This window comes from Miniopterus schreibersii (assembly GCF_964146895.1).
Source record: "Miniopterus schreibersii genome assembly, chromosome: 8".
Classification (NCBI taxonomy): Eukaryota; Metazoa; Chordata; class Mammalia; order Chiroptera; family Miniopteridae; genus Miniopterus; species Miniopterus schreibersii.
Window position 1 is genome coordinate 59,171,978 of NC_138109.1, and position 23,112 is coordinate 59,195,089.

The window sequence follows — 23,112 nt, forward strand, 5'->3', positions numbered from 1 at the left end:
CTCCCGCTCTCCTGGAGGATATTGCACATCTCCTCCTCCTCGGACTTGCAAGTGCTCTTCCCTTATTTTCATTCTCACTTTATGACCTTGCTTTCTATTTCATTGAGAAAATCAAGGCAATTGGAAGAGAACTTGCACAGATTTCTCCCACAGCTACTTACTTGCATCTGTATCCTATGCTTTGTCTCTCCTCTTGTTACTATTGATGAACTGTCCATGCTTTAAGATCAATTCCTCCACTTGTCCACTAGATCTCATTCTATTCCTTTTCACCTACTCAGAGACATTGCTCCAGCAATTTTCACTTTCAGAAAACAAGTTTCCCTTCTCTTGGATCTTATCATTAGCATGTAAACATGGTATCCCGGCTCCTCCACCTAAAAAATCAATGAAACCCTCTCCTTATCCCACTTCCCCTCCAGCTAGTACTCTACCAGCTAATGCTCTATCTAATGCTCTGCTCCCTTTCACATTAAATCTCAACAGTTATCTATCACACTCACCAATTCCATTCTCCTTTTTAAAAATTGAGATATTCGCTTATTATAAAATTCACTCTTTCATAGTGTTTAATTCAGTGATTTTAGAGTACAGTTGACCCTTGGACAGCACAGATTTGAACTGCACAGGTCCATTTAAGTGCTGATTTAAACCTGGGCTATTCAAGGGTCTGTATTCACAATGTTGTGCAACCATCACCACTGTCTAATTCCAGAATATTTTCTTCATCGTAAAAAGAAACCCCATACCCATTAGCAGTCACCTCCCACTCTTTCCTCCCCTCTAGTTCCTGGCAACTGATAATCTACTTTCTGTCTTTATGGCTTTGCCTATTGTAGGCTCATATAAGTGGCATCATTTAGTAGTACATGGCCTTTTATGTCTGGCTTTTTAAGCTCGGTATGATATTTTCAAGGTTCATCCATGTTGTGGTGTTCATCAGTATTTCATTTTTATGGCTGAATATTTCAAGGATCAAGGGTCACCAAGACCTTCCTTAGGTTTGATGATTTTGTGAGGAAGACTCACAGGACTCAGGATATAGTCATAATCCAGGCTATAATTTATTACAAGGAAATAGAGAAAAGGCACATGGGGTGAAGTCCACAGGAAACCAGGTGCACACTTCCAAGGGTCCTTTCCCAGTGGAGTCATACAGGGTATCCTTAATTCCCCTAGCAATGAGTTGTGACAACATTTCTGAAATGTTGCCAACCAGGGAAGCTCATTAAAGACCCAACACCAAGGGTTTTTATTGGGGGTTGGTTACATATGCATTCTTTGCCTAATGTATACCCATATTCCAGATTCCTAGAAGGAAAAGAGGTGTTTAGCATAAAACAATTGTTTAGGCAAAATGAGCCACCCTTGTCATTTACAAAATGCTAGGAACACTCCTGAAATCATGTTTTCAGATACCAGCCAAGAGCTGACCTTGTTAGCCTTACAGAAGATAAGTCAGGCCTGTATGTTAACTCTTTTCTGTACATGTGGATATACCATATTTATTTATGTATTCATCAGCTGATAGACATTTGGGTTGTTTTGACTTTTTAATGTTATGAATAATTCTGTGAACACTATGTACAGGTTTTTGTGTCAGCATAATGTTTTCAATTCATGTTATACCCCTAGGAGTAGAATTGCTGTGTCATATGGTAAACTTTTGAGGAAATGCCAGACTGTTTTCCAAAAAGGCTATACCATTTCACATTCCTACTACCATGTTTCAATTGTTCCACATTCTCAACAAAACTTTCTGTTATCTTTGTTATTATAGCCACCCTAATGGTTATGAAGTGGTATCTTGTGGTTATGATTTGAGTTCTCTGATGGCTAATGATTTTGAACATCGTTTTGTGTGCATATTGGCTGATTGTATATCTTGTTTAGAGAATTGTCTGTTCTTTGCCTATTTTAAAATTGGGTTGTCTTTATATTTATTGAGTTGTAGAAATTCTTCATATATTTAGATACAATATCTTATCAGATAAATGATTTACAAAAGTTTTCTCCCATTCTGTGAGTTGTCTTTTAACTTTTTTGATAGTATCCTTGAAGGCACAAAAAATTTAAATTTCTATGATTTCTATTTTATCTACCTTTTCTTTTGTTAATTGTGCTTTTGATGTCATATCTAAGAAACCATTGCCTAATCTTAAATCATGAAGATTTATACCTGTGTATACATACAAAAGTTTTATACTTCTAGTTCTTATATTTAGATCTTTGACTAAGTTAACTTTTGTATATAGTGTGAACATAGGGTCCAACTTCATTCTTTTGTGTTTGGATATCCAGTTGTCCCAGCACCATTCTTTTGGATATCCAGTTGTCCCAGCACCATTTTTTTAAAGAGACTATTCTTTTCCCATTGGATTTTCTGGACACCTGTAAAGGAAAAACACTCTCCTTTGTGTCTCTTCCACTCTTAATACTCTACTCATAGAATACTTTAGTTCTGACACTTCTGGTCATCAAATGTGTGGCGATTTTTCCTCACACCAAGCAATTCTGAGATTCTCCAGACACCAGCTGGGTGTCCTATAGATTTAACTAAATTCTGACAATATATACCTGGAGAAAGCATCAAATCCCACAGGTTAAGGCCTCATTCACACAAGACTGCTTCCCATTCCCTACTTCAGATGCCAATCCCAAGTCCAGGTTGTTACCTATGCTTCTGACCAACTGACTATAACTTGGAGGTTTTCAAGACTCCTACCTTAAGTTCAATTAATTCGCTAAAGCAGCTCACACAACTCAGGAAAACACTTTATTTACTTAGATTACCATTTTATTATAAACAGATATAACTCAGGAACTGTCAGATGGAAGAGATGAATAGAGCCAGGTATGTGGGAAAGGACACAGAGCTTTCTTCTCTGGACACACCACTCTCCCAGTACCTTCACATGTCCACCAACCTAAACGCTCTTTGAACCCCATCCTTTAGAGTTTTTAAGGAGGCATCATTACATAAGCATGAATGACTAAATCATTGACTATTGGTGATTAATTCAACCTCTATATAAAGGTTTGTCATCTGTAAATAGAGATAGCTTTATGTATTCTTTTCCAACCTTTTATTTCTTTTTTTTTACCTAATTACCTCAGCTAGAACCTCCAGTTAAATATTGAATAGAAATGGTGAGAGCAGACATCCTTGCTGATTTTAGAAAGAAAGCTTTCAGTCTTTCACTATTAAGTATGATATTAGCTATAGGGTTTTTTAATACATCCTTCATCAGGTTGAGTATGTTCCCTTCTATTCCTGGTTTGTTTAGTGTTTCATCATGACAAGGTGTTGGATTTTGTCAAATGCATTTTTGTGTGTGTTTATTAAGATGATCATGTAGGTGTTGTATTGACATGGTGCCTCAGTCCATTTAGGCTGCTATAAGAAAATACCACAGACTAGGTGGTTTATCAGCAGCAGAAATTTGTCTGTCACAGTTTTGGAGGCTGGAAGTCTAAGATCAGAGTGCCAGCATGGTAGAGTTCTGGTGAAGGCCCTATTCTGGCTTGTGGACTACTGACTTCTCACTGTGCCCTCACGTGGTAGAAAGAGGCAAGGGGTCTCTTTGGAGCTTCTTTTATAATGGTACTAATCCCATTCATGAGGCCATGACCTCATCACTTCACAGAGGTGTTACCTCCTAAAACTATAACACTGAGCATTAGGTTTTAACATTTGAATTTTGGCAGGGGCTCGGGGAGGGGGGCGTGTAGGGAACAGAGACATTCAGACCATAGAATATGGTGTATAGAATTGATTTTCACATGTTTAACTACCCTTGATTTCCTAAGATAAATCCCAGTTAGTCATGGTGTATACTTCTTTGTATATGTTGCTGGGTTCAGTTTGCTATTATTTTGTTGAGGACATTTTCATCTTTATTAATATATTAATCTTGTGATGTCTGCAGCTGCTTTTGTATAGGATAATACTGACCTCACAGAATAAGTTAGGAACTGCTTTCTACTCTTTGGAAAAGCTTGTGAAGGATTGGTGTTAATTCTTCTTTAAACATTTGGTAGAATTCACCAGTGAAGGCCCCTTGACCTTGGTTTTTCTTTGTGGGACATCATTTTTGATTACTAATTATAGGTCTACTCAGATATTCTGTTTCTTCTTAGGTCCGATTTGGTGGTGTGTGTCTTTGTGGGAATTGTCCACTTCATGTAGTTTATCTAATTTGTTGGCATTATATATTCCTGTCTAACATTAAAAAATTTATAGACTACTTTTCAAACTTTCTGCTATTTTAGATTGACTTTTCTATAGTTAGTCCAGATTTTAAAGGTTTTAAAATTATGTAGTTGTTGTATATGAAAGCTGCACATTGGGAAGCTATCTTTTAAGAATCACCATTATTTTTATTAATATTTTATATTTTGTCTTTTAGGATTGTATACTCATCAAACCGAAACTTAAAAAACTATGTAAAGGAAATTCTTAGCAAAAAGATAGTAGAGAGTGGGGTACCACAAAAAAAACATGACTTCAATTTTGGAAAGTGTACTGACAGTGATGGAAGACCATCTCTAGAGTTCTTAGATAAAAAATCACCTGATTGTTCTCTTCTGAAGCATGAAATTCCAGATGTCAACGATGGAGAGATCAATTTTATTTCCAGTGGTGAGGCATTTTTATGTGTTGGTTTTTATAAAATTTTATAGGCATAAAAGTAATTATATTCTGATATAATTAGAGAAAAGCATACTTCAAAAATCGGTTCACTGCTCTTTTTATAGTAAGTAAATGAAAGTAAATGTAATGAAAGTAAATTTTTTATGAGTAAATGAAAATAATAGTATGGTCAACTTCCAGTGTTCCGAAGTAATTGGAGATGGAATTATTATGAATAAATATACACATAACTCAAAATTCTCCTTTTAAACCTCCACATGTTATAATCCTTATTCTAATCTATGCAATAAAAGCTTTACCAGAATATAAAGTTAGTTCTGTTATAATACAATAATATAGGCACTTCTTACAAAACACCATGCAACACAAAAATCACCATTGTCATGACACACAAAAATTACTGGAAATTTTGTTGTGACACATTTTAGAAAGCTAGGAACGTAATAAAAATGGTAGCTTAGTTTTAAGCATGTTAAAAGGTGAAGAAATATACAAATACTACAATAAATATAGCATTTGACTTTGCAAAGGACCTTTGTTTGTAGAAGTGGATGTCAGAGGGGTTACAGCTTGTGAATTATTGTGAATTGGCGGAAGGAGGATGTTAAGGATATGCATATAGACATACAGATATATAGATATAGTAAGTATTCTAACAGGAAACTTGAGATCTCTGGATCAAAGAACAAACTGTTTATTATTCACAGAGCATCTTAGTGCTAGTTCCAGCTCCTAGTCCCCATACGGCTCATTGGTGAAGGCTGGATGCTACCCTTCACATGCAGTGGGATTGCACCACGGAGAGGAACACAAAGTAGCTGGTAGATCTGCCCATCCTCCTAACCAGAGAGACAGAGACAGAGAGACAGACAGACAGAGCTTTATTTTGGAAGGTAAAGAAATCTTCTCTGGTGAAGGGAGAGGAAGGCAGCTTCACTACCTGGGAGTATAAGAAAATAAATGGTTTGGGGGTGAGGAAAGTCTTTTTGGGGCATCACATTATCTCTAGCTTCCAAGGCATGTTTACTGTTTATTCCTTTATCCAAATTTGCCAGTGCTCTTCTCTGAAAGGCCAGAGCATGTAGAAACACAAATATATTATTAGAAAATGGTCTCCCAAATATTGGTTGAAATCCAGCTAAAGTAAGAGCAGAATTTGCTCTTGAAACTTCCTCTGTGTTCTATGACATGGTGCTCTCTTGATTTTCCTTGTTGCCACTCCTCATTCTCCTTCACCAACACATCATTTTTCTGCCTGTTAAATAATTGGTATTCCCAATTTTTTTGAGCTTCTTGTATCTGTCTAAATAAAGGGAGGGGTAAAAGTTTGTATGGAAAGTAATACAGTAATTAATAAATAATAATACAAGAATAAACTGTGTTTCACATACAACTGTAAACCCACTTTCCCTCCACCCTGAATACCTTAAATATCTCAAAATTTAACCTGTCCCAAACTAACCTACTCACCCACCTCTCCCAACCTGCTCTTTATTTAAATACCCTATTAATGTGAATTAAATCACTGTCTTTCTACTCATTTACTCTCCTGTCCTTTATTCACAACCTATCTATTGATTTATTTATTAAATATTCTTTTTACTTTATTATTTTTTAAAAAATATATCTTTATTGATTTCAGAGAGAGGAAAGGAGAGGGTTAGAGAGACAGAAACATCAATGATGAGAGAGTCATTGATCGGCTGCCTCTTGCACGCCTCCAACTGGGCATGTGCCCTGACCAGGAATTGAACCCCAATCGCCTGGATCCTAGGTTGACACTCAACTGCTGAGCCACGCCCAGCCGGGCCCTAAATATTCTTAAATACTTCTCTTTTATATCCTCTTGCCATTTCTTTATTTTAGGACTTTGCTACTTTTTCTTGAGAATTTGCACCCCAGCTGCTAGCCAGGCCTCTCATTGTGCCACCCTCCATTTGTATCAGATAGAGCAATGTCTGTTAATTGCAAGTCTAGTCATGGCACTCCTCTTATTAAAATTCTTTAGTGGTCTCCCATAGCATGAATATAAATCTCAAAATTCTTTTCTGTTGTATGAAGGGATTTTGTGAACTGGCTCCTGCCTAGAACTCCACACCATCCTGTTTTCAAAACCCCTTTGTACCCTGTGAGCTCTTGTCTTACTGAATTACTTGACTTTTCCCTCCAAAGAACTATATTTAGTCACCGTGTGCTTTTGTATTTGCTATTTGTTCCTGGAATGCCATTCTCATTATTCATCACATGATCTAATTGAGTATTGACTTTGTGCTAGGTCTTAAAGATTTATGAGTGAGCAAAACAGGTAGTGTTCCTTTCCTGCAGTTTAGTAGTGTTATCGGTGGGGTGCTCTTCATGTTCCCACATGGTGCTGGTCGAAGTGGGCTTCTTGGGTGTCACAGGAACAAAAATTTCCTGAGGCCCCCAGGGAAGGATGAGGTATTATGGAAAGCTTTATTTCTCTGGAATTAAGCCCCTGAGTTTCCAGTGACCCATTTCTCTCTGTCCCGCCCTGGAGGAAGTCCCATTTTGTCTTCAGCAGGGCTAAGATCAAAGCCATTGCCCAGAATTTCCACTCCATATTTGCACAATCCCATCCAGCATCAGGGTAGCTTAGGTTGTGTTCCCAGCTGCAGACCATTGCATGTGGAATCTGCATGGCCCTTGGCCTAGTGGCTTCTAAGGCCACGTGACTATGGAGGGAACACAGAGGAGTGCAAGGAAGCTGGAGCAAAGCAAGAGAAAGCAGAGAGCCAAGAGAATTTACAAAGCATGAGATTCAAGGAGGTGGCCAGATGATTGAGGTTTATATACCCCTTTAAGGCTAAACAAAAGAAAAAAGTTTGAGCTACTGGGTGTTGGAAGCAAAGTGAGGGAAGGCCAGGGGACAAAATGTATAGTAAATAAGGGTGGTTTTGTTATGTAGGTGAGTCAAGTGCTGAGAGTAGTTTCTTCCTAGTAAGGAGATACCTTTACAAATGGAAATTCCCTTTATAATTTTCTTTATAAGAGGGAAAATTTATACTTTATTTTTAGGCAGTTAGGGGAGAAGTAAAGAGTTTTTCCTGCATTTGCTGCTTCTCAATTACCTTTAGCTAAAAATTCTCCTTATGCCAAAGTGGCATATTTTGGAGTGACATATTTACTACCCACAGCTGAGCCCAGCAACTACAAATTCAGGGTTTCCTACGACCACCTCCCTTCAAGGTTTAATAATTTGCTGGACTGTCTCATAGAACTTATAAAAACATTAAGATACAACTTAGGAACAGTCAGATGGAAAAGATGCATAGGATGAGGTAGGGGGTGAAGGGGCTACATACAGAACAAATGTCCATACTCTGTCAGGGTGTGCCACTCTCCCAGCATGTCAGTGTGTTGACCAACTTAGTAGCTCTCTGAATCTCATTGTGCAAGAAGTTTTTATAGCTTAATCTCCAGCCCCCTTTCACTCTCCAGGGGTCTGAGGGATATTTCAGTAACTAAAATGGACTTCCAGCCGTTTTGGAACTTACATTCTAGTTAGACAAGGTAAGGTGAGGTGGAGATAGACAATAAACATAGTAAAGAAGTTAGAAGGTGACATGCTATAATAAAAATAGGACAGAGAAAGGAGGGTTGGAAGTTGAAGGGGTTCAGAACAGGCCTCCCCCAAATGTGCTCCTTTGGCCTATGGTTTATTTTGAGCTGAAGGCAGTTAAGACCCTGTGGGCTCAAGAGAAACTTTTACCTCTCCCTTGAACAGTTTAAATGTGGGCCTTCCCCATAATAAGAGTTATTATAAAAATTAACTTTTTATGACATCTGTATCGCAGGACAAACATCTAATTACTAAATGTCTGCTCTTATCATCATCCCACAAATTATCATTCTCCCCTCTGAAGCTCCAAGCACTTTATCTCATTCCTTAGCTCAGGATGTCATTTTAAACTTATTTTACCTTTCTGTCTCTGAACCTCTCGTGTTTGTGGGGTCTCTGATTCTCTCATGTATGTGGTACTCCTATACATACATATGTAATTAAATTTGGTTATTTTCTTTTGTTAATCTGTCTCGTGTTGATGTAATTATTAGACCAGCTGAAAGAACCTGCAAGGGTAGAGGAAAATTTTTCGTCCTCAACAGAGTGCTAGTGATGGGAATTGCAATTATAAATGGGATGGTCAGGGTCAGCCTCATTGAAAAGGTGACATTTAGACAAAAGTTTTAAAAGCAGTAAGAAGGTTAGACAAGCGAATATCTTGGAGAAGAGTGTTCAAGGCAGAAGAAATGGCAGTGAAAATGTGGAAACATAACCTGCCATTTGGAGGAATGAGAAGGTGTTGAGTGCAGAAATAAGCCAAAGAGTAGGCAATAAGGTCAGAGGGGAAATGGGGAGCCAGATGTTGTGGGGCCTGGTAAGCCATTGTAAGACTTTGACTTTGACTGTAAAAGAAATGGAGAGAGCCAGATGGTTTTGAACTAAGATGGGCCATCATGTTAGTTCACAATCTTAGTTTAAATTACATTTAGAAACATACCTCTGAAAAATTTGTTAAAAATAGACTGTGAGGGTCAAGAGTAGGGGTCCTATGAGGAAGTTAATGCAGAAATCCAGGTGAGAGGCGGTGGTGGCTTGGACTAGGGTGGCAGCAGTGGAGATATTGAGCAGTGGTTAGATTCTGAATCTCTTTTGATAGTAGGGCCAATATTGGCATCCTGGTTTATAAATACTTAGTTTGTAATTTTGGTTAGGAGGAATCTGTCTCTGTGACTGATCCTCACCAGATTAATGGTCAAAGTTTCTGGACTGGCAAAGCTATCATATACAGTGTAGTGTTTGTTTTTTTTATATATATACATGTTTTATATTTTACTTCCCACTACCTAAATTGTGAATCTTTTGAAGTAAAGATAGTTTATAAACTATTTATTTTCTGTACCTCTTCATATTGTGTATGTACTAAACTCATAGTAATCCCATTGATTTCAGTTGAATTTCTTTGGTTCACAAATCATTCTAGACATAAATTCAGGAATAGGATGGAATTAAGTAGTGAAAAATACCAAAATTGGAAACTTTTCTAACTTTCTAAGTCAGATGTTTATGCAGTGGCTTCTATTTTGGTGTATAATTTTATGATAATATTACCTATATTTAAATGTGTATTTATGTTTAAAGGTATATTTATATTTAAATATAAGTAGAAATATTTATTTCAAAGCAGAAAGTATAGATGATTTATTTTTTTTTTTTAAATATATATTTTTATTGATTTCAGAGAGAGGAAGGGAGAGGGAGAGAGAGATAGAAACATCAGTGATAATGGAGTCGTTGATCGGCTGCCTCCTGCATGCCCCCTACTGGGGATCGAGCCTGCAGTCTGGGCATGTGCCCTGACTGGGAATCGAACCTGGATCTCCTGGATCCTAGGTCGATGCTCAACCACTGAGCCATGCCCAGCTGGGCTAGATGATTTCTAAATGTTGTTTTATTTTTAATTTACCACTTAAATAGTCCAGTCATTGTTGCTCTATTTCAGTAGCTAATCAAGGTAACTGTGGAAAAACCTTTTGTTAATATTAGAATACAAATATTTGGATATTTATAATATTAAGGGAACTAATTTTTAGTCTTATTTTTCCCTTTTAAAGATATTTCTGACTTGGAACCTGCATCTGAATTAGGAGAAGACTTATTGAAACTTTATGCGAAACATTGTTGCCCAGATACTGATATTTACGTTGATGGAAAAAGTTTTAAAACTCACAGGTAACTTGGCATGTCATTGATTTTTGTGTCCTGGTTGTGACAATATAAAGTATAAAAGCATGACTGTCTTTTTCTAGCACAGTGGCTTTCTGGCTCTGATTCACACAGGCCTCAGCGGGTTTCTAACAGGGAAGGGGTTGGCCATTAGGCAGAAATTTCTGCCTGCAGGTGCCCCTACCCAGACATGTGCACATGTTTCAGCCAGAGTAGATCTGTGTTGGGCATGACCCTAAGATTTTATTAGAAGAAAATATTCTGTTGCCTAAAATAGGTTTGAAAGCCACTGTCACAGAAAATGTAATTAAATGCAGTTTTTAATTTCACAGGCATTCTAGTATTGAGAATAATTATTTCTACATGAATGACATGTATTTTCTCTGAATGCATTTTGGCTGAGTCTTTCCTTCAGAATGGATGGTTCTCATGAATAGCATTGATTAGGAGGTTTAATATCTCAGTGTACTTTTTTTAAAAAAACAACAACATTATTCTGCTTTACAGTTGGGTTGCTTAGACATTCCAGGCTTTTAGATTTTAAACTAAAGCCTGCTGCCTGTATTAGTCGGATTCTTTTTTGCAAGTAACTAAAATCTGCTTAAAAGAAAAAAAATTTTAGTAAGAAATACAGATTTTCTGTTGAAACACAAAGGAAAGAAGTACAGCTGGGACTCACAGTGGACGAGAATTGGAACCAGAAAACTGAGGAACCCAGACAGTTCTTCTTTTTCACTCTCTGTGTTTCAGACAGAACGTTGTTAAGTTACTCTGTTGCTCCTAAAGAGGAAGAACCGGACTATCTGCAATAGCAAGAACCAGTCTTTGAGGTTCAAGGGTGCACAGCCTTAATAATATTAGCATTGAGTTTAGATTTCAGGACCACCAAGCCAAGCAGTAGTGATGTTTGTGCTTTGAAAAATCATACTGGTCCCCTGGCCATTGTGGCTCAATTGGTTGGAGCATCATTCAGTGCACTGAAAGGTCACAAATTTGATTCCTGGTCAGGGCACACACCCAGGTTGCGGGTTTGATCCCCGGTGTGTGGGAGGCAGTGGATCGATGTTTCTCTCTCTTATTGATGTTTCTTTCTCTTTCCCTCTCTCTTTTTTCCTTTCTCTCTCTCTCTATTCTCCATCTCTCTCTCCTTCTCCCTTCCTCTCTCTCTTAAATCAGTGGGAGTGTGCCCTTGGGTGAGAATTAAAAAAAAAAAAAAATCATACTGATTGTGCCTGTTAATTGACAACGGTACATTGCTAAACTCTAGGATTGCCAGTTTCATCCAGACTATGTACCGTTCAGAGTATGAACTTTTCTCTCTAGGAACATATATTTTTAATTATACGTATACACATATACACATTTTCCTAATTTTTATAAAATCTGCATTATGTATAACAAAATACAGAGTATAATACAGATTTATCAATATATTTTCCATACTATGGAAATGTATTTCCTAGTTCATGGTGTGTGTGTGTGTTGGTGTTAGTAGAGAGAGAGGCCAATACAATTTTGCTTAAAAAATTAATTTAATTAAATTTTGGTCCAGATTTTTCTTGACACAACATGAGTATCCTACCATAGTTCTACTTAGAGTCCTAAGGCTACTGTCACAAGGGGAAGCAGTGCCCATGACCATTTGCAGTGCTCTCTAACAGTGTCTGTATTTGGCTTCCCTGTGTGTGCAGCTCAACAATGAACTGTGTTTTAGAAGCTGGATCTAGAATATTAGGTTTGTATTCCGGGACAACTCTTGCTCACATTTCTGGTTTATTTTGTTCACCTACCAATAGAAATAAACTTGTATTAATTAGAAAAGCAGTTTCCTGAGGACATATTTCAAGATCTGACTTAAGTTTTCCTACTTTGTTGTTAGTGCTCTATGTGAGTTACAGTGGCAAGTGCTAAATTCCAAGATTACCTTCGTTGTCCAAACTCAAACATCTCTCTGTTTAGTACATAATAATTTTGTTACTCAGTTCAAGGAATATTATGTCAGGAGTTTCTAAAACACATGTAATATAGTTTAAAGCCCAACATAGAACGTTCTGCTAGATCAGTGTCAGCATTTATCCTGGTAGAATGGCTAAAAATTCATTTGTAATGTGGCTGCTTTAATTTTTAATTTCTGTGTACTTATATATTGGAAGATCATTGCAAGTACTCACAAAGACCAGGATGTATGATCAGCATTACATTCAGTTTAGGTCTCAAATTTCAGAACAGCTTAGGTTGCTAGTTTAATATGTTCGAATTGGTATGGCAATGAAATAGTTTCTTGGAGTCACTGTATTCCTCTCATGTTCAAGTTCCTAACTCAAAATCATCCTTGCTACCGAAGTTTTACCAAGAGTCTCTCTCCAGTTGCTAGTTGCTTTGTTCAGTCTTTATCTTAATCCCCAGCCCATTGCCTATAGCCCTTTATATGCTACAAGACAGTATGATGCCAACTAGTTGCTTGTGGTGGCACAATTAAGCCAAAGAAGTTATTTATAACAGAGTGGTTAAGAGTATGTGGACTGTATGGAGCCTGTCTAATGGGTTTGAATTCTAGCGCTACTGTCTTTGAGCTATGTGAATATGAGCAAGTCTTTTAACAGTTCTGTGCTTCAGAGATCTTATCAAACATTGGGATTGTAAAAAGTACCCATCTCACGAGGTAGTTGTGACGACTAAATCACTTATTACATTTAAAGGGTTTTAAACAGTACCTGGCACATAGTAAGTACTATGTAAGCGTGTGCTATCATCCAGGTGATAGGCCTTTGAAGCAAGCTTTTGTATAGATGGTAGCTACATCCTATATGCCCTTTACTTATGTGGGGCAAGCAGAGAAATGTGGTTTGAATCATTTGCCTTTTCCCACAATCCAGGGAAGAAAGAGGTAGCATTACACCTCCAGGTAAGTGACATTTATTACACTCCTCTCCGTCTACACAGACCTTTCCCTCTCTGACCATACTTCTCCACTCCTTCCCACACCTTTGTCCTTGTTTATATCTAATACTTCTGCCCTAAGGAGATAGGAAGAGAGCTATTTTTGGGGGGAGGGAGGTTCTAATAAAAGGAAGACCTATTAGAATTCATTGATCCCATTTGTTAGTTATGTTACTACGTTTTTGTATTACTTCCTGGGATGCTACCACACATCACTGCTTGTTGCGGATCTCTGTAACCTCACTTTCCTGCTTGAATTGCTCTCAGTCATCAGATGAATACCATCTGGGTATCATGCATTTCTCTCTGCTTCTATTTCCTCCTGTCACCTTCAGCCTACCCCTAAGTACCTATCTGACCCACTCTATTGCTGATCTCCCATTTTATATTGTTATTTATTATTTTAGTGTTTTCTGAGAGGAATTAAATGTCACATTTTTAAGGTAATTTATTTGTTGCATTTCTGTGTTCCATAGTTAAGATTCCCTTATGCTGCTTTATTGAAAAAGCAGGGCAGTGATTCCTTATTTTAGCTTTGTGACACTTCAGATCTGATATCCCTTCCAAAATACCTTTTTTTTCAGTGCCTGATATTATACCATTAGATATTCATTCATTGGGTTAAAACATTGTCACATCCCCCTTTAAAATGTAGATTTTTTTTGAATATTTAGTACATCGTCACTCAGTCTGGAGGTCAGTGTCTGGACTATACCACCAATTAGCTATATGTTCTCAGCTACATCAGCGGAAAGCTTTTTCAGAAGCATATAGTTTAATAATTCAGAAGTCAGTCTTTCTGTGTTTAGATTGTGATTCTACCATTTGTGGAATGGTTGGGAAGTTAATCTCTCCAAGTCTTAATTTTTTTATCTATAAAAGAAATAGCAATAGTAATTAATACCATAGGAGGCTGTGAGGATTGATCAGATAATGCACACAAAACACTTAGCACAATACTTGGCACATTGTAAACTTTCAGTAAGTGTTAGTTGCTATAAATATGTGTTAGATAACTGGAAGAGAGACATATTGTTGCCTATCCTACCTTTATAGCCAGAGTTGGCAAACCACGGCTTAAATCCTATCAGTGGCATGCATGCATACACACACACACACACACACACACACACGCAAACACAAACAACAAAACAACAAAAACAAAGAGAATGTGCAACAGGAACCTGTATTTGTCTGATATTTACCACTTGGCCCTTTACAGAAAAATTTTGCTGGTCCCTGTCTTACTAGGTTTGCCAGGAAGCTTTAGTGAATTAATTATAATACAATTCCAAATTACCATGCAATAAAGTGAGTTACTAATGTCTTAATACTAACTAGTAGTGATAAATGGCCAACCCTGTTCACTTGAAAGGCTTAAAATAATGATAAATTATATGTGAGAACAATAGAGGGAAAAGAGGTGAAATTCTTTGGTACCACAGATGTTTGGGGACAGTTGCAATGGGGAACCAAAGCAGAAAGCACTCTGGGTGCCTGAAAGGAAACAAACCACCCATAGAAGAAGCTCCTTAACTAAACTTGACTGGACCTGCTCTTCCGATATTCTCTATGGAACCTGCTAACAACATGTTAGGCAGAACTCGCAAGGCTTAGGAGGCCATTCTCTAGTATACCTACACATTTCCATTCCTATTATTGAGTTTGTGTCTTCCAAGAGTCACTTGGGTTTGTTACCAAGCCTGTTTAATGCCATTCAAATTTATTATTTTGATGGCATAACTTAATGAAATATCACATAAACCAATAATATATAAAATATGAAGAGAAAGGTAAAGTGAATGCTTTGGAAAGATTTAATAAAGGAGGGGCACTTTAAAAATTGCTGTTGAATTCAGTGTAGATGAAACTATAAAAGTTTGAGGAGAAGCTATAAAATCTAAAATGATTCTGAAGTACAGATTGCTTCATAAAAGTTTTAAATTTCATTCTTTAGAACAGTTTAACTAGGAATCATAGAGAGCATATATGGGTATAGTTTGCAAGAAATATGAGGCTCCAGTCAATAAACCCCCATTTTTAAAAAAAGATTGGCCTTAGGACGAAAAACTTGTGAATGAATGCATATTTATATTTTAAATTAGAATAAAGTGATTATGATATACACAAATCATTTTTAAAAATTCTCTCCTAATTTTTTGATTAACCAAGCAACTATCAGTCCTAATTGTGTTCGATAATAGGGCATCCACTACACTTTACAAATAATTTTTTAATTTAGGAAAGGCTAATCCTATGAAAGCTGTAGTCAATGGGTATCAAAGTGGATGTCTCAAGAGAAAGCTTTCCTTTTTTAAAGTTTATGTTCTCTGAAAATATTTGCCAAGAATTGGAGTGCGTAATAGTGACAGCTCCAAAAAGGTTGGATTCACTACTCTGGATCTAACCCTTATTAAGTTATGTGGAAATAAAAAGGGAAATAATATTCTTGGAAGCAAGAGTACTTTAGAAATTAGTCCTGGTAAAAAATTCCTTCTTTAAATCTTCTCTCAGTTATTCAGGCCATTATTCTGCCTGGAGTAGTGAATCTAGTTCAGCTAACATCAGGAAGTATTGAATAGCAATGTACTTAAAAACCAAGAGCAAGGGGGAAATTAGGACATCTCTGCAGTGCCAGAAGCAGACTTGTCAGTTGAAATTAAATTGAATCAAACGAATGGAAAATGAAAAATCTGGCAGAGGTTTTTTTTAATATGCCATATACAACATTATTTTTTAAACTGAGGCTTATTTCCTGATTAAATGGAAATGTTTTCTAAGTTTCTGTCTCAAGGTGAGGGTAATTGTTGCAGCCCTAGATGCTTTTATTCTTAGAAGGAAAAGCTAGCATGCTATATTAGTTCAGGTCATCTGAAAAGTAGACACAAAGATGGGATTAGACTTGCAAGAAATTTATTAGGGTAAATGCATGTGAGAGAACATGGGAAGGAATCCAGAGATGACTAGGAGAGCTGTTAAACTGAAATGTTAATCTGACCCTGAGTGAAGGAGACAGGAAGGAAAGGAAGCGTTAGTAAAAGCATCTTAGACTGCAGTGCAATTGTGAAGAAAGTTTGACAAGCTGGTGGAAAATTCCCAAGCCAAAGTCACCTATCAGAAAAGGCCCTGTCTCCCAGGGATAAGCCTACTTTAGCATCCCTGATGTGCTCAGTCACTGGCAGGGAACAGCCAGTGAGAAGGCAGCCTTGGGATCAATGTGCTGTAGATTTCAGAGTGCTATAGCTGGGCCATAGGTCAGTTTATACAGTCAAATATCAAAGAGATGCATTCTTGTGATTAGTTACACATGTAATTTATGACATACTATATAGTTACATATCATTACTGTTAGGCATAGTCAGGTAAAGTAAATAGAGGGAGGGAGAGAATTCTAATAGTGTTCTTCATTAAGATTTATTTAATGGCACTTATTATATGCCAGGTACTGTGTTTTGTGCTAAGATTGAGATACATACAAGTAAAGAATGAAGTGCAGAGGATCAAATAGATTATTAAAATTCATCATAATTACTGTATTAGAAAAGACTGCCATAGGCAAAGATCTAGCAGGATTTCCAATAGATTGTTAACAGTGGTTATTTCTATAGACTTAAAATGTTCACTTTTTAAGAGTCTGTATTAGTTTATTACAGGCAAAAATTACAATTTAAAAATGTTTTTAAAATTTTAACTTTCCATGCTTGAGGAGAGAATTGTAGACTGCTTAATATTTTTTATCTGTTTACATAGGTTCAATCATACTCTTAAGGTTAACATCTTTGTCCTCTTATAGAAAAATAAAAATTCCATTGCAAACTTATTGAAGTGATTGTTTCACTTAATTGTCAGTTTCTGTTTCTTTTTCTCTTCTTCTGCTTACTTTAGGTGTGATTTATGCTTCTTTTTATAGTCTCTTAAGGTGGAATCTTAGGTCATAGATTTGAAACCTTTTCCTTTACTAAGATAAGCACTTAAAAGCTAAAAATTTACCTCTAGGTACTGCTTTAACTGCATTTCATATATTTTGGTATACTGTATTTTTATTTTCATTCAAATAAATGTATTTTCTAATTTTCCTCTTTGATCCATGAATTATTTAGGTGTGTACTTAACTTCCAAGTATTTGAGAATTTTCCAGATATTTCTCCATAATTAATTTCTAGTTTAATTCCACTGTGGTCATAGAACATATTTCATATTAGCTCACGTAAATTTGAAACTTGTTTTATGACCCAGAATATCTGTCTTAGTGAATGTTCCACATGTACTTGAAAAGAATGTGTATTCTGCTCTCCTGGGACAGAGTGTACTCTAAATGTCAAATTGGTTGATAGTATTGTTCAAATCTTCCATGCCCTTAACTGATATTTTTGTTTACTTGTTCTGTTAATTGCTGAGAATTTTGAAGTCTCCAAATATAATTGTGAATTTTTCTGTTTCTCCTTTCAGTTCCATCAGTTTTTGCTTCATGTATTTTGAAGGTTGGTTATATGGTACATACACATTTAGGATTGTTATTTCCTCTTGCTGAATTGACTCTGTTTTTATTATGAAATATCACTCTACCACTAATAATATTCTTTGTTGTAAAGTGTTTTGTATGATGTTAGAAGAGCCACTCCAGCTTTCTTTTTTCATTTTTTAAAATAATGTATAAAATTGACATTAGTTTCAAGTGTACAACATAATGATTTAATATCTGTATGTATTGTGAAATGATCACCACAGTAAGTCTAGTTAGCATTCCACTCCAGCTTTCTTATGGTTAGTGTTTATATGATATATCTTTTTCCATCCTTTTACTTTTAACCTCTCTGTGTCTTTATATTTAAAATGAATTTAAAATTAGTTTCTTGTGGACAGCATATAGTTGTGCCTTGCTTTTATTATCCAGTCTCATAATCTCTCCTTTTAATTGAAGAATTTAGAGCTTTTTTGATAATGTAATTACTAATATGTTGGGGTGTAAGTCTATCACTTACTATTTTTTTAACTATTTGTTTTTAATTTTTTATCTTTTTTTCTCTTTCCCTTTCTTTCTTTGTATTAACTGAATTAATTTTTTAAAATTTCAATTTATTTTTGTTTTTGTCATACTCGCTATATTTTGTATGTGTGTTTGTGTGTGTGTATATGCATATGCACATTATTTTTTTAATGGTTGCTTTAGGATTTATAATATGCATCATTAACTTATCACCATTTACTTTCAATACTATTATACATCTTCAGGTATAATGTTAGGACTTCCCCCTCTCCTGCCTTTTGTGCTGTTGATGTCATACATTTTATTTCTATATACAGAGGTAGGCAAAAGTAAGTTTTCAATTGTGAGTACAAGAAACAGTTTATTCGCTATTTTAAGAATCAGAACCTGCATATGTCTTTTCATACGAACAGCTGTAAACCTACCTTTTGCCCACTCCTGTATATTCTGAACCCTACTCTAAATTGTAATTATTCTTTAAATAATTATCTTTAAGTTCTTTTTTAAATGAGGAAGAAAGTATTTTATATTTCCTCACATTTCTAGCACTTGCAGTCTTTTGTGTAGTTTCAGGTTTCTGTTATAATTTTCCTTCAGCCTGAGAACTTTCTTTAAATTTCCTGTAATACAGGTCAGCTGGCAATGACTTTTCTCAGCTTTGGTCTAAAAAAGTCTTTATTTATAAAAGATATTTTTGCTGGATACAAAGTTACAAGTTGGCAATTTTTTATATCTTTCTGTGCTTTAAAGATGTAATTTTATTGTTGCCTGGCTTGCATTGCCTCTGATGAGAAGTCTGTGATCATTGTGTAGCTTTGTTTGTCCGTATGTGATGTGCCTTTTCTCTCTGGCTGTTTTTTAATTTCATTTCTCTATACTGTAATAAGTTCTCAGCAATTTAATCATTTGTCCTTTTCTTCCTGTTTATCTTTCTTTTGAATTATTGGGCTTCTTGGATTTGTGGGTTTATAGTTTTTATGAAATTTGAAAAGTTTGCAACCATCATTTTTTTTCCAAATTTCTTGCAGTCCCCCTTGTTTGTCTCCTTCCCACATAGGACTCTAATTATATGTACGTTAGTCCCACAGCTCACTGAAGCTCCTTTGTTTTTTGCAGTTCCCTTTTTCTCCTATGTTTTATTTGGATAATTTGTATTGCTATGTGCACAGGTACACTGATCTTTTCTTCTTTAATATCTACTCTTCTCTTAAGTCCATGCATAAATTTTTAAGTTTCAGATATTATGTATTTCATCTCTTAAAGTTCTGTGTGGCTTTAAAAAAAACTCTTTTATTTCTCTCTTCATTATGTTTGTTATTTAAAAATCCTTAAGCATATCTATAATAGCTTTTCAAAATTCTTTGTCCGCTAATTTCATCATATCTGTCATTTCTGGGTCTGTTTCTATTGAGTGATTTTTCTCCTGGTTATAGTTCATATTTTGCTACTTCACATACCTAATAATTTTTTATTAGATGCAGGATGTTATGAATATTATGTTAAGCGTTTGAATTTTGTTGCCTTCCTTTAAAAAGAGTGTTGAACTGTGTTTTAGCAGACAATTAAGTTATTGTGGTTCAGCTTTGTCTTTATGAGACTTGTTTTTAAAATATTGTTAGCATGAATCAATAGTAGCCTTTGCCCTAAATGTCGTATAGCTTTTCTACTAAGATGATCTTTCTGGGATCTTTTCTTAGTGCCCCAAGTATTCAATTCTGGCCAAAAGGAACTTGAATGTCTACCAGCCCTGTGTGACCAGGCTTATAGCTCCCTGGCCTTTGTTCTTTGGCTGTTTCATGGAGTTTTACTTTATGCTCAGATTATGTTCAGACAAAGACTCAAAGGGATCCCTTCACAAATTTATGGATCTTTTTTTCTTTAAAACTCCCACTTCTATAGTAATGTCCCCCATAAGTTCCGACTGACTCGTCCTCCCAGAGCTCCTATATTTATCTTTACAATTCAGCAAAACATCCTGGTTCTGCTTCTGTTTGTCCTCTCTGTGCCATGATGTAAAAATTGTTTTCAGGAAGAAAATCATCATGATTATAGGACTTACCTAATTTGTTTTCCTTTTCTTAAAAATCAGAGTCCTGTACTGCCTTTTTTTCAGTGTCACATTCTATTTATTTTTCTACTTGTTAATGGAGGTTAGGCAAGTCCCATATTTGTTGTCTTTCATGAGTAGAAACAGAATCCCTAATTTTTAAAAAATATATTTAACTTTTTAGAATAGTTGTAAATTTACAGAAAAATTCAGAAGAGAATACAAGAGAATTCCCATATGCCACCACACTCAGTTTCCCTATTATCTATATCTGTCTATCATCTATCTATCTATCTATCTATCTATCTATCTATCTATCTATCTATCTATCTATCTATCTATCTTAGTATACTGCATTTGTTACAGTAAACCAATATTGAGTCATTGTTATTAACTAAAGTCCATAGTTTTTTCAGAATTCCTTAGTTTTTGCCTAATGTCTTTTTTCTATTATAAGATCCTATAATATTTATTAGTTATGTCTCCTTAAGCTTTTCTTGGCTGTGACTGTTTCCCAGACTTTCTTTGTTTTTTGGTTTTTTGGGTTTTTTTGTGTGCTTTTTTTTTTGTGTCCTTTTTTTTTTAATATATCTTTATTGGTTTCAGAGAGAGAAAGAAGCATCAATGATGAGAGTCATTGATCAGCTGCCTCCTGCACACCCCCTGCTGGGGATGGATCCTGAAACCCAGACATGTTGCCCTGACTGGAAATAGAACTTCAGTCTCCTGGGTCATACATAGGTCGATGCGCAACCGCTAAGCCACGCTGGCTGGGCAACTTTCTTTGTTTTTGATGACCTTGATGGTTTGAGGAGTACTGGGCAAGTATTTTGTAGAACGTCCCCCAGTTTTTTTAAATGTTTTTATTGACTTCAGAGAGAGGAAGGGAGAGGGAGAAAGAGAAACATCAATGATGAGACAGGATCATTGATGGGCTGCCTCCCGAACACCCCCCACTGGGGATCGAGCCCACAGCCCGGGCATGTGCCCTGACCAGGAATCAAACCGTAACCTCCTGGTTCATAGGCGAACACTCAACTACTGAGCCACACTGGCCAGGCAAATGTCCCCCAATTTGAGTTATCTGATGTTTTTCTCATTTCATTTGGTTCTTGTGTGCCTTTGACATACCACCCTCCATCACTGTGTGTGTGTGTGCGCGTGCAGCATTTTTTTACTTTCTGATTCTAAATGATAGCCTAGGCTCATCTGTTCTAGAATCAACCATTTCCTTGGCTGCTTTTATTCTAATGGTATTAGAAAATAATATCTGGGCACTGAGTGTGCTTGTTGCTATTTCTTTTAGGTGCTTTCGGCTGACAGAGCAAGGAAATATATATATATATTAGCTTGCATGTATGTACTGTCTACAAATATTTCTATATGAATCTATCTTTATATTAAGCTAAACATGAATTCATACTGATGTCTCCAACATTAATCTATTACCACATGGATTATCCTAGTCTTCCCACTTTCATTGTTTACAATTTTCCACTATAGTAGTGAGAAACCTGGCTTTCATTATCTAACATCTTAGTACCTAATTGTTCAATTCTAGTATTCATGTATAGCAGTTTCAGAATTGTTCATATGTACTTCCATGGGAAATAACTTTATCCACTAGGGTACAGTGGCTTGTATATAGTTCCTTTGCTTTCATTCTTATAGCCTTTACTCATTTGCAAAGTTATTTAGGCCAGCACCTTTCTTTCCCATTCCTTTCAGTGAGGTTATTTCATTCATTTGCAATACAGCTAGATTCTTTTGTCACAGTCCGAATTTCATCATGAGATCCCCCTACCTCCTCCTAAGTGTTTTTGTTTTAATTTGTATACACTAAGTTTCACTTGTGCTATGAAGTTTTATGGGTTTTTATAAATGCATATTGTCCTACATCTACCATTACAATATTTTACAGAATAGTTTCAACTAAAAGTTTCTCAGCATGAACCTATTCAACTTTTCCCCCTCCCAGACCTCAGGCAGTTTTTTTACTGTCTCCATAGTTTTGCCTTTTCCAGAATGTCATATAAACAGAATCACGCAGTATGTAGCCTTTTCAGACTAGAGTCTTTCACTTAGCACTTTGCATTTATAGTTCATCCATTTTGTGTCGCTTGACAGCTTCCCCTTTTTATCACTGAGTAGTATTTCATTATAATGAATATACCATGTTTTGTTTATCTGATAACTTGTTGAAGAACATTATGGTTGCTTTAGTTTTGGTAATTATGGATAAAGCTTTTATAAACATTTGTGTGCAAGTTTTTGTGTGGACATGAGTTTTCAGATCCGTTGGGTAAATATCTAGGAGTTTGATCGTCAGATCATATGGTAAAACTGCATCTAGCTTTGTAAGAAACTGCCAAACTGTCTTTCAACGTGGCTGTATCACTTGTATTTCTATTAGCAATGAAAGGTTCCTTTTGGTCCTTATCAGCAATTGATATTGTCAGTTTTTGGGTTTTAGTCATTCTAATAGGTGTGTACTGGTATTTCCTTGTTGTTTTACATTTTATTTCCCTCATGACAAATGGTGTTGAGGGTCATTTCATGTGCTTATATGCCATTTGTAGATCATTGGGAGTTTTTGTTCAAATCTTTTGCTCATTTAAAAGTTGGGTGTTTGTTGTCTTGTTGAGTTTTAAGAATTCTTTGTATATTTGGGATAGTCCTTTTTCTGATATATGATTTGCAAATACTTTCTCCCAGTTGGTACCTTGTCTTGTCATTCT

The 23,112-nt window shown here is 36.0% G+C and overlaps 1 protein-coding gene across 1 annotated transcript in view; it reads left to right on the forward strand.

The window, feature by feature from the left end:
- Nucleotides 1-23,112, forward strand: part of BTBD8 (BTB domain containing 8) — a 78,429-nt gene that overhangs the window by 11,238 nt on the left and 44,079 nt on the right. Inside the window, exons 3-4 of the mRNA XM_081144974.1 lie at nt 4,410-4,642; nt 10,289-10,406. Coding sequence (XP_081001100.1) covers nt 4,410-4,642; nt 10,289-10,406 — 351 coding nt within the window. The remainder of the gene's footprint in view (nt 1-4,409; nt 4,643-10,288; nt 10,407-23,112) is intronic.